At 35.7% G+C, this 10921-nt stretch overlaps 2 protein-coding genes across 4 annotated transcripts in view; one reads left to right on the top strand and one right to left on the bottom strand.

The window, feature by feature from the left end:
* abcg5 (ATP-binding cassette, sub-family G (WHITE), member 5) overlaps nt 1-2254 on the top strand; it is a 43328-nt gene extending 41074 nt beyond the window's left edge. The window contains exon 15 of the mRNA XM_062059055.1: nt 2128-2254. The gene's annotated coding sequence lies outside the window, so the exon portion shown is untranslated. The remainder of the gene's footprint in view (nt 1-2127) is intronic.
* dync2li1 (dynein, cytoplasmic 2, light intermediate chain 1) lies at nt 132-10838 on the bottom strand. 3 transcript variants are annotated; one of them, XM_062059057.1, is made up of 13 exons: nt 10686-10838; nt 10457-10580; nt 10352-10386; nt 10219-10288; nt 9419-9507; nt 7345-7543; nt 7211-7279; nt 7070-7147; nt 6891-6970; nt 2369-2439; nt 2140-2237; nt 1973-2065; nt 132-669 (listed from the first exon to the last, which is right to left on the bottom strand). In XM_062059057.1, the coding sequence occupies exons 1-13, from the start codon at nt 10697-10699 to the stop codon at nt 607-609; spliced, it is 1083 nt and encodes a 360-aa protein (XP_061915041.1). In that variant the 5' UTR covers nt 10700-10838; the 3' UTR covers nt 132-606. The 3 variants fall into 3 exon arrangements, 2 of the variants coding, with proteins under 2 accessions (XP_061915041.1, XP_061915043.1); XR_009827285.1 differs by having other exon boundaries at nt 606-669; nt 1973-2078; XM_062059059.1 differs by lacking the exons at nt 7070-7147; nt 7211-7279.
* Between the last annotated feature and the right edge of the window lie 83 nt (nt 10839-10921).

Here is a 10921-nt window from a genome sequence, read left to right as displayed (position 1 = left end):
AGCATTAATGTGTGGGAGGGAGTGGGAAAGCGGAAAGGAACATGTAGTTTTCAGAACCGCAAGGTGAGGTCGCACAGGACAGCAACAACAGAACCAATGTTGTAGTAGCGGTTTAAGAGCAAGTTGCTCAGTCAGCGTTAAGATAAGTTTATTATAAACAGTAACATGCGAGTTTCACCCCAACAGCTGAGTAGCAACATTTTAAAGCGCATGCAGAGGTAGATAAATAAAGCTGCCGGATGCTGACCACTGATGATTATACAAATGCAGCTGCTGCCATCTTGTGGAGTTAATGAAAAATAAACTGCATCAAGGGGTTCATGCCAATGCGTTTTGACAATGTGCCAATTTGGGAGTTATTTTGTACACCACACATTGGGCGACCCTGACACTGCGATTGATTGAATAGACGTGTTAGTTAGAGAATTTACGGAACACTGCATGTAAGAATGACTATGTACAGTATGTAGGGGGACTAATAAAACATTGTTTCTCCATTTACATGATTTGTATGCTTGCCGTTGTCCATTACTGTAAAAAAACATCAGTAACTTTCTAATGTCATTCATTTTTTGCATCTTATCCTGTTCAGGAGCTTTTTGGGTCTTATGTGTCCAGTTCTAGGCCTTTCCAGGACTTTGCTGCGTTCTTCTTGTACTCTTCCAGCTCCTACAAATAGAGAGAAAACATAGAATGAGGTCATGACACCCATAAAAGCCTTCATAAATTCAAAACTGCACCAGGCAGAAACCTTTAAGCTTCAAAAGGTGACTCAACTGAGGTAACTACAGGTGACACTAGTGTTTTGTAACAATTGTTGGGCTGCCAGCGCCCCCTGGAGAGCTATCAGCGATACTCCGTTTGTAATACACTTTCCCACCACACAAACCACAACTCCAGCTCCAGACTTCTTCTGTTTGAGACAAAGCCATGGAGAAGTTTCTTCCATCCATCCATTTTCTGCCACTTGTCCTTCTCGGGGTCTTAAGTGCAAAAATTATGACTAAAGTGGGGAAGCTGTAATTTAATTTGCACTGTAATTGTATTGACAGTTTAGTTAAGAAACATATTCATTAATAATTTAGTGTATTTTAGTGCAACAATTGTATGTACCGTTATTTTTTTTTTGTAAGTTACTTATGAGTCTCTTCTTACTTATTTTCTAACCAGCCTAACATAAGCATAAGGTTTGTGTGTTAAATAAATAATAATCTTTGTGATTAACACGTGTTCATATCATTTGACGAGGTGTATCCTGTTAAACTGTAAGTAGGTCAGATATTATCAATGAACATGATTAAAATAAAAAGTAAGATTACTAATTCAATGTTGATATTTGAGTGGGCCCCTGGCCCCTCTGTAGAGGAGAAGTTGGGACCTGAGGTCAAAAAGGTTAAGAACCCCCGGTTTACACGGCCTCACTCTAGTAGTAGTGGTTTATTTTGGACATGTTAACAACAAAGTAAAAAACATTTTTAAAAGGTGAAATAATCTTTAATATTACAGTAAATTTAAAAAAGACAATAATATTTAATGTTTAGGTTTTTCATCTCCAAAAAGGAGTGTGAAGAAGTGAAACTTTTTCATTCCCACACTTTATTTGTAAAATAAATACCGACCATTACAATTATTAATTTACTTCTTATTGCAATATATTATAAATATGTTTTACTCATGTATATCCATTATTTTTTTCTTTAGCACAAACATATATATAGGCACACACATACACAGACTAAGTAACAGTAACACAAACCAATAAGTAAATAACTACCCAAATAATTATAATAATAATACTGTAAACACCTTGTGATTATTAGAGACCCTCACTCTTGTACATATTGAAAATCATGTGCTTGTATCGCTTTTGGAGCTCAACTAACTGTGCGGACAGCCCTGTTCTAGTTCTTCATAACTAATGTCATGAGCATGCACAAGTGGAGCTAACTAGTAGTGTGTTGTGGTTTATCACCTGATCTTTCTGTGCCCGCATGGCATCAATCTGAGGCTCGCTGTATTGAGGGTCCTTGGCTGGATCCTTCAGTTCCTTCTGCTCACTGAGGCTCTGCACGGATAAACTAAAAATACTGAGTCCTAAATTAGTCATTTTCTTCTTTTCATAACCAGGGCTTGGCTGACCTCTGGAGGGAAGATGTGCTCAAAGACTTTCTTCCACAGGTCTTTGGGGTTTCTGGCATGCAGGGAAGCAATGTCCACATTGGTCGAGGGAGGGGACCCTGCCGCATTTTAAACAAACAATTCCATTACCGTTAATAAATGTAACGATAAATATATTAAAAGCCATTGGGTGTGTTTAATGTGTTTTCATGCCGTATTCATCTCGGCCACAAGATGGCGACCTGCTCACCGATTTGGCTGAAAGAGTCGGCGCCTGCTGGAATGATGAGTGGCTTACTGGAGTCACATGATATTGTTTTACTGAAAATATAAAAGTGTACACGATCAAATATAAAATGTGTTAAATTGTAATAACCAATGATACCTCAAATTAGGAGGGAACTAAATTAAGAGTGTTTTGGTTGGTTGGTTGAAGTTTATTTCAAACATGAATACAGTTTCAACATAGTACATCACATGTTTCCATTTCTCTTTACAACGTGCTCAAAAAGGATTAGGAAGAAGCAGAGTTTATTTAGTCCTACCCCTTTTCCACTTCATAGCAGTTTTTTACACATATATGTTCACTTCCTGTTTGCAATTTGTAGCACAGTCGTATCAATGTTTTTTAAATAAAACAGCTCTTCATAGTCTTAGTTTCAATTAATATTATTATTTTTCCTTATACATTGTAAACACTTTGTTTGAACAGCCTCTTAAACTGCATCAAGTTAGTACATTGTTTGACTTCTTTGCTTAATCCATTCCATACAGCATACAGATATGCTAAAGGTATTTAATGTTGTCCGTATATACAAATGTGTTAAATACAATTTTTCTCTGAGGTTATATTTCTCCCCTTTTGTTGAGAAGAATTGTTGTACGTTCTTGGGTAGCAGGTTATATAGTTTGCTTTGTACATAATATTAGTCGTTTTCAAATTCACTATATCGATGATTTTCAATATTTTTGATTTAATAAATAAAGGGTCTGCATGTTCTCTGTATCCAAAATTATGTATTATTCTAATTGTTTTTTTTGGTAACACAGTTTATGAATGAAATGTATTTTTGTAGTTATTTCCCCATATTTTTTCACAATAACTCATATATGGTAACACTGGCGAGCATTAGAGAATATGGAGTGATTTTTGGTCGAGAACATATTTTGCTTTATTCATGAGAGAAATATTTCTTGCCATCTTGTGTTGTGTATTTTTTATATGAGATTTCCAGAATGTTGATTTTTGTTATTCTTTCAATGTCTACTCCGTGTAATTGTATTTGTGTTTGACTTTCTCCTCTACTGTTACCGAATAACATTATTTTAGTCTTACTGAGATTCAAAGATAGTCTGTTAATTTCAAACCATCTCTTTAATTTATTCATTTCTTCTGGTAATATTTGTATTAACTTCTGTGTGTTTCCCCCTGAACACAACGCAGTCGTGTCATCTGCAGATAAAAGTAACTTTAAGTCCTTTGTAACTTTACAAATGTTGTGTATATAAAGGTTGAACAATTGGGGTCCCAGTATTGATCCCTGTGGTACGCCGCAAGATATCTCCTGCGCTGTTGACATACTTTCAACTATTTTCACAAATTGCTTCTTGTTGGTTAAGTAGCTTCTTATCCAGTTGAAGACCAACCCTCTGATTCCGTAGAGTTCTAATTTATTAATTAAGATATTATTGTTGATTGTGTCAAATGCTTTTGTTAGATCCATAAATACTGCTGCTGCACACTGTTTACCATCTATTGCATTGGTTATTTCCTCTGTTATTTTGATTAATGCCATCAATGTTAAAATGTTAACTCTGCATCTGTATTGGTTCCCTGCAATTGTTCCATATTTTGTATTTAATTTTTTTCATAAAGAAATACAATCATGTGTGCTTACGGACTGTATCCCTGGAGACTGTATTGATCTATATTGATATATAATGTATATAGTGTGTTTTTTATGTTGATTTAATAAAAAATTAAAAATATATATATATTTTTTTATTTTTTAAATTTCTTGTGCGGCCCGGTACCAATCGGTCCGCGGTTGGGGACCACTGCGTTAAAGGATCTGAAATGTCTTCAATCATTTTTTTCAATGGCTTTCATATCTATTTGGTGAAAGTCAGTTGAGGTCTTGGATTTACATTTCTTTACAATTTTAATTATTTCTTCTTTTGTCACATTATTGAGGAACATCGAGTTGGGATTTCTGTCCATGGGTCATTCAAGTTCTTAACTGACTCTGGATCTGGAATCTTTTCCTCTAGATTTGGTCCAATATTTTCAAAGTACTTATTGGAGCTTTTAACTACTTCCTTTATATTATCACTTTTTGCATTTTCATTTAAGAGGTATTGGGGGTAATCCCTCTTCGCACCATTTTTAATAATACTATTTAGGATTCCCCCATGTTACTCTCATACTATTTTTGTTCCGGTCCAACAGAGGTAAGAACTGTTTGTTTGGCTAATCGTTATGATTTAAATTGCAAGCAAGACTTAAGAGTTACAAGTATCCCTGCCATTAGTTGCCGTGAATACCGTGAGATCCTCCGTATCATTTTTACTTACTCGCTAGCATTAGCTTACAGCTAGAGATGTAAATAACTTTGTGTCTCCAAGCATGGAAGGAAGAGAGTGAGTGTTAAGAACAGTGCTGAGAATACGAAGTAGATGACATTCAATGAATTAAAGAAAGACATCATCAAAACCATGTGTTAAAAACATGTGTCAAAACCGCTAGTGTTACCATATCTGAGTTATTGTGTAGAAATATGGGGAAATAACTACAAAAGTACACTTCATTCAATAACTGTGTTACAAAAAAGATCAGTTAGTGTATCCATAATGTTGGATATAGAGAACATACAAACCCCTTTTTTATTGAATCAAAAATACTGAAATTCCATGACATAGTGAATTTGCAAACAGCTAAAATTATACACAAAGCAAACTATAATCTGCTACCCAATAATATACAACAATTCTTCTCAACAAAAGAGGAGAAATATAATCTCAGAGAAAAATGTAATTTAAAACATTTGTATGCACGTACAACACTTAAGACCTTCAGTATATCAGTATGTGGAATTAAATTATGGAATGGATTAAGCAAAGCAATCAAAAAATGTACTAACATAATCCACTTCAAGAAACTCTTCAAACTTAAAGTGTTTACAAAGTACAGAGAAGAAGAACCATGATAAACATTCTGAATTTATTTAATCGATCCATTCATTTTCAAAGTAATCTTACTCATCTCACCATATGAAATGTAACTTACTTCACAGAGTATTATTTATGTATTATTTATTTGTTTTTGTGATTACTTATGGAGTATATTATGAATAAATTGAGAACAGGAAGTGAACAAAAGTTTTAGCAACTGTTATGTAAAAGAAAAGGGGTAGGATTAAATAAATAATAAATAATACTCCTTTTCGAACATGTTGAAAAGAGAAACTGGAAATTGTGATGTATCATGTTGTATGCTTGCATGTTCGAAATAAACTCAAACTCAACTCATGACAGTGTCGCCAACATGGTGAAGCAATTCGAGCGTATTGCTGCTAGTCTGCACCATACTGAAGCAGAATGAGACTAACACCAGCCAGGAATTTTTAAATAATATATAAACGGTAGACATAAAATATGGAAAAGCTGCAAATGGTGTTTTTGACGGAGTAGCAGCTGGAAGGAGATACCGTAAGAAGTCCACTCTCCAAGGGAAATGCTTTAAATTATTATTATTGTTATTATTATTATATTACTTCAGAGTGTATACAACTACTGTAGTTGTCATGAGTATCTTCTGTACTAATGTTTTAATGCAATATTTCTTATCTAAAAGTTTTTAGTTTATTTTAAAGGCAAGTTAAAATTGTGATGTTTGGGGGGGAAGCAAACACCAACTAAATAGCTTTTTAATTCATTTCAATGGAAGACGTTAATTCAACATACAATTGTTTTGAATTAAGAGCCCCATCACAAATCCAATTAAGCTCTGTACAAGGAGGCCAGCTTGTGTGACTATGTGAGTACGTCTTCTAAACCTCACTTCCCAGCATCTTTGGAGATGTGCTGGACACTGAGTTGACAGGCTTTTAGCTCATTGGCTAGCACTGCCAAATGTAACTCTCAACCAGTGGGGATTTGTGGACGCAAGTTTGAAGCCTGTGCTAGGCCAGACCAATGCATTACACCACATGTGTCAAACTCAAGGCAGGGGCCACATCTTTTTACGTGGCCCGCAAAAGCCTGGAAATAATAAGACAGTAGCTAAATGTATTTACATTTTGACAGAAAAAAGTGTAGTAGCTACAGTTCTTAACAGAATATGATTTTGTTATTTGATGCAACAAACTTCAATTATTTTTATAGGTGAATAAGTGAACTTTAATATCTGCTTGTCACATTGACTTGTGAGTCAAAAGCAAGTTGTCCATCAGTTTGTTGGTTAAGCAATGATAATAATGAAATGAAAGGACAATTGTATGATATCATGAGGCAAATATAAATGTATATCTGAGGGCAGCCATAACTGTAATGTGGCCTAAAATGAAAATTAGTTTGACACCCCTGTATTAAACTTATAAACATGCACGCACGCACGCACACACGCACACATGTATATTGACATTAAAAAAAATACTTACTAGTTATAAGAGCAATTACTCAAGATATATGCAATAGTAAAGGACTTCTCAAACTTTAAAATAGCTGCATTGACATGGACACTAATTGATAAATCTGTGCTAATCTAACCTCACCTTGTTTCCACATTGAAAGCCAGACGGGAGAAGAAGCTCTTCGTTTTTGACATCTGGCTCTCCGACTTGATGCTCGTGAACTGTGAAAGGATAAAATTGGGCAGGAATAAAAGTCAGAAGACAAAGTAATAGTGACGCATCCCTGGTGTGAATGTGCGAAAATGGCTCGATAATCTTACAATGAGAGAAGCCGCGTGGTAGTGAGCAACAAAACGCAATGTCTTAGACACCACTTTTCTCTGGTCGGAGGAGAATTCCTGTAATGTTGACCATTTTTAACTATAGCAATAATGCCATAAGATTACTGCAAAAAAATGTACCTGAAAGCGGTCGTACTTGCTGCCGACAATCAGCAGAGGAACTGGGAAAGGACTGATCAGCTCTCTGTCCTGTTAGATCATCCATCCGCCATTATAAAACATACTGGTTATCTTCCATTAATGTTTATGCTTACGGGGTAGTCTTTGGGCAGGACACGCGTCGCAGAGGAGACAGACGTTTGGTGTTTGGATCCAGCTCGACTTTTTTCATCCTGCATCACCTGAGAGGCAGCCTTCTCCACTTGGACTTGTGCCGCTTGCATCAGCTTCTCCATAGTCCCCCACAGGGCATTTGGACTGGAAAGGTCCAAGACGAGGATGACAGACAGAGACCTGGAACAAGAGGACAAAACATTTACAGTTACTGTTTGTTTTCAACAAGAGAGGAGCAATACAAATGTGTAAGACATCTCTGTGCTCTACACTACAAACGTTCATCAAATCAATATGTGGAGTAAAATTATGGCATAAATCAACCAAACAATGTATCAATATGAACCCCTTTAAGAAATAGTAAAAATATATATTTTTCATAAAACCAGAATAATCACGTATCCTAAATATGTGTATGTATTATAAAATAATAAGGTTTTATTAATCATATATGCTGAATGTATTCATTATAAAATGTTTGTCTGTGTTTACTACTCTATTATGTATTCCCTGAATAAGCTATCTACTGCTACACATTCTTTATTATTGTCTTTTGTTTCAAAAATGGTAACACGTGAACATGAAAACCACAACATGTGAGGCTCGTTTGTGTCTTTTTAAGAAAACTTTTTTTTTACACTGAATGTATGTAACTGAATTGTTTTGCATTTGAATTTTGTGAACATAACTTTTTTTAATCAAATTATGCTGACAATTTCATTGAAAAAAAAATCAGTGTTTGAAAATTCAGTGTATAAAAATTCTGTGTCGAAAAATTCACTGCTTCAAAATGCAAGTATCACTTTAGGTAAAATAAGACTAAAGCAATTGGCCCTGTCTCAAAATCAACCAAATGAGGTGTCAAGTTTGAAGTCACCTGACACGGGTCTTGCAAAACAGCATAAAAAGGCAGATAATTGGCCTACCTTGGCATATTATAACATAATTAACATTTCAATGCAACCTGCTGGATATTTTCAAACTACAGAAATGATTCCAATGATTATAATTTGCACTTTTGAGTGACATACGAAGCTCTGCTTTTTTGCAGACCAGGCACGAACTGAGTGAGGCAGAGTGGGCGGGGCTTGCTTACGGCAGAGTTATACAACAAAGTTTTACAGAACAGCGATATTATATCGAATATGTAGATGTTTTTTACCCTTTGCATTTATGTTTTGCCGAGTTTGTTGAATCTTTGTTGCTCTTGCTGGATTATAAAATATGTAGATCAAGGAGGTGGTTCGCAGTAGAAGCACAACTGTCATATAGTCTCAATATTCAGTGTTTTATTGTTCATTGTTAGCTTTGTAAATCCCACATTATGTATTTCCATGTACATTCTGAGTGTCTTTTCGGTAAAAAACTAAAAAGACCTACTCAAAAACGGACTGAATGTTAGTTTTTTTGTAAGAGCAACAAAGATGCAAAAACACGTCAAAAAATAAAAGGATTAAAAAAAACATCCACTTATTCAATAAAATATCACAGTTCATATATCATTGCTATATTTTGAAAACATTCAGTGGGCCACATCGAAGTGTTAATTATGTTGTATTATGCCCAGGTAGCCCAGTTACCGGTAACTGCTTTTTTTAATGATGTTTTGCAAGAGCCGTGTCACATGACTTCAAACTTCACACCTCATTGGCTGGTTTTTAGACAGGATCGATTGCTTTCGCCTTATTCTACTGGAAGTTAGTCTTGCTTTTTGAGGCAGCAATTTTTTCGACACAGAATTTTTCAACACTGATTTTTTTACACTGAATTTTTATACATTGCATTATTTTTTTACACTGAGTTTTTATACATTTAATTTTTTTTTCAGTTTGATGTAAAAAAATTCAGTTCACAAAATTCAAACGCAAAAAAAAATCAATTGTATAAATTCAGTGTCAAAAAAAAGCTTTCGTGATAAAGACACAAATTAGCCTCCATAACAAATCGTCAGGAAATGCTGGGCCTTAGTTAGTATTAAATATACTTTGCTCCATCCCACTTCTTTTTGGACATGCAATCATTTTTTTATGTTTCTTGTTTGTATGTGTGCACTACCTTATGCTGGCAGGAGTGATGGATATCTGGACGAGGTCTGACAAGGATGTACCGCCTCCTAACTCCCATAAATGGGCAATGTCTTTGGGCTGAAACAAGAAGCCAACTCGTTAGTTTGAATTACTTGCCAGCCCATGTGTATATACACAACATACCGTATCTCATAATAACAAGTACAGGATTGATTTTGAATTAAGAGTCGTTTTAAATTGATAATCGATTGTGAATCGAATCGTTACCCCCAAGAATCAAATCAAATAGAATCGTGTGGTGCCTAAAGATTCACAGCCCTACTATTTAGGCAATGATGGTTGTATGTTGACTGATAGAATAGATGGGATTTATAATATACAGTAGATAAAAAAAATTGTACCTACCATTGTTTACACTTGATCCAAAAGTGAATCCAAATAAATAAGAACAAATACAAATAAATAAACAAAATCAACAAAAAACACAAAATATTTTATGAAGTTTGATTTTTTAGTTTAGTTGCCAGAGGTGGTGTCATTGTATCTGCATGTGCAATAAAAAGAGAACGTTGCCTTAAGACGGGGGTCAACAACCTGTCTGGTGGGACTGGCGAAAGTTAAGTATGAGGAAATGTTGTCGGTTATAAATTATTTAATGTCTCTGTCTCTCTCAAGCGTGTCACGGACCGGTGCCGGTGCCCGGACCGGTGGTTGGGGACCACTGCTGTAAAGTGTATCCCAAGTGTACTTTAGTATTGCCACTTAACAATACATAAAGAAATACTTGCTGAAATAGTAAATGTAAGAAATATAATTTGCTATCCTCACTGTGTTGTGTCCTGTGGCTCTCCTGCCAAAGGTGTACTCCAAAGCCAGAGTAGGTTTAGCCGGCTCATCCCTGGTATGTTGAGAATGTTAGCTGAGACTTCTCCAGCTTGTCAAACCACCACTAACAACTCACCTATCCAGACATCGGAGTAGAATGGACGTCTTGCCCTGCAACAACAAACACAATGAGATAAATGAAACACTTCTAGTAAAAAGTAAGGTTTGAACAAGAACGCACCCCAGCCTTGCTCCCCATCAGGAAGACAGTCCTCTCACCGACCGCCTCTCCTCCACCCTCCTCCGCACCTCCATTCTCCACACTTTGGACCTCCGCCGCGGCCAGCTCCCACAACTTGTCCGAGCTGGTAAACATATACATAAACTTAATTTACCTTACCTAAAACTGGATGTTGTGACTTATGATATGGTCAGAAAGCACACAATTAAACAAAGACACTTTTACTCACCTTATTTTAGCCATAATCGGTAGCCAGCATGTCTTGCTAAATATAATAATGTAGCGCACATATGCGTCGCCACAGCAACGGGCGCATATTGATGACGTATATCCGGCTTACAATCAAACTGCCTACGTTAAAGCTAATTTCTGAGAAACATATTTAACTGTATGCAATAAATTGTTCCCTTATCGTTTACTTGAGTTTTTAAGACATCACAATGTATGTTAAGAGTTTATTTACTT

Source organism: Entelurus aequoreus, linkage group LG09, assembly GCF_033978785.1.
Source record: "Entelurus aequoreus isolate RoL-2023_Sb linkage group LG09, RoL_Eaeq_v1.1, whole genome shotgun sequence".
Classification (NCBI taxonomy): Eukaryota; Metazoa; Chordata; class Actinopteri; order Syngnathiformes; family Syngnathidae; genus Entelurus; species Entelurus aequoreus.
Note: the sequence above shows the minus strand (reverse complement) of the source record. Positions and strands in the feature narration are given on the sequence as shown.

Bases quoted from the DNA above. Each gene is read 5' to 3' on its own strand.
- dync2li1 (XM_062059057.1), bottom strand. The intron at 9,508-10,218 runs GTGAGGATAGCA...TTCTTGTTTCAG, and splicing joins GAGCCACAGGACACAACACA to CCCAAAGACATTGCCCATTT. The intron at 7,148-7,210 runs GTACATTTTTTT...TCAACATTACAG, and splicing joins GCAAGTACGACCGCTTTCAG to GAATTCTCCTCCGACCAGAG.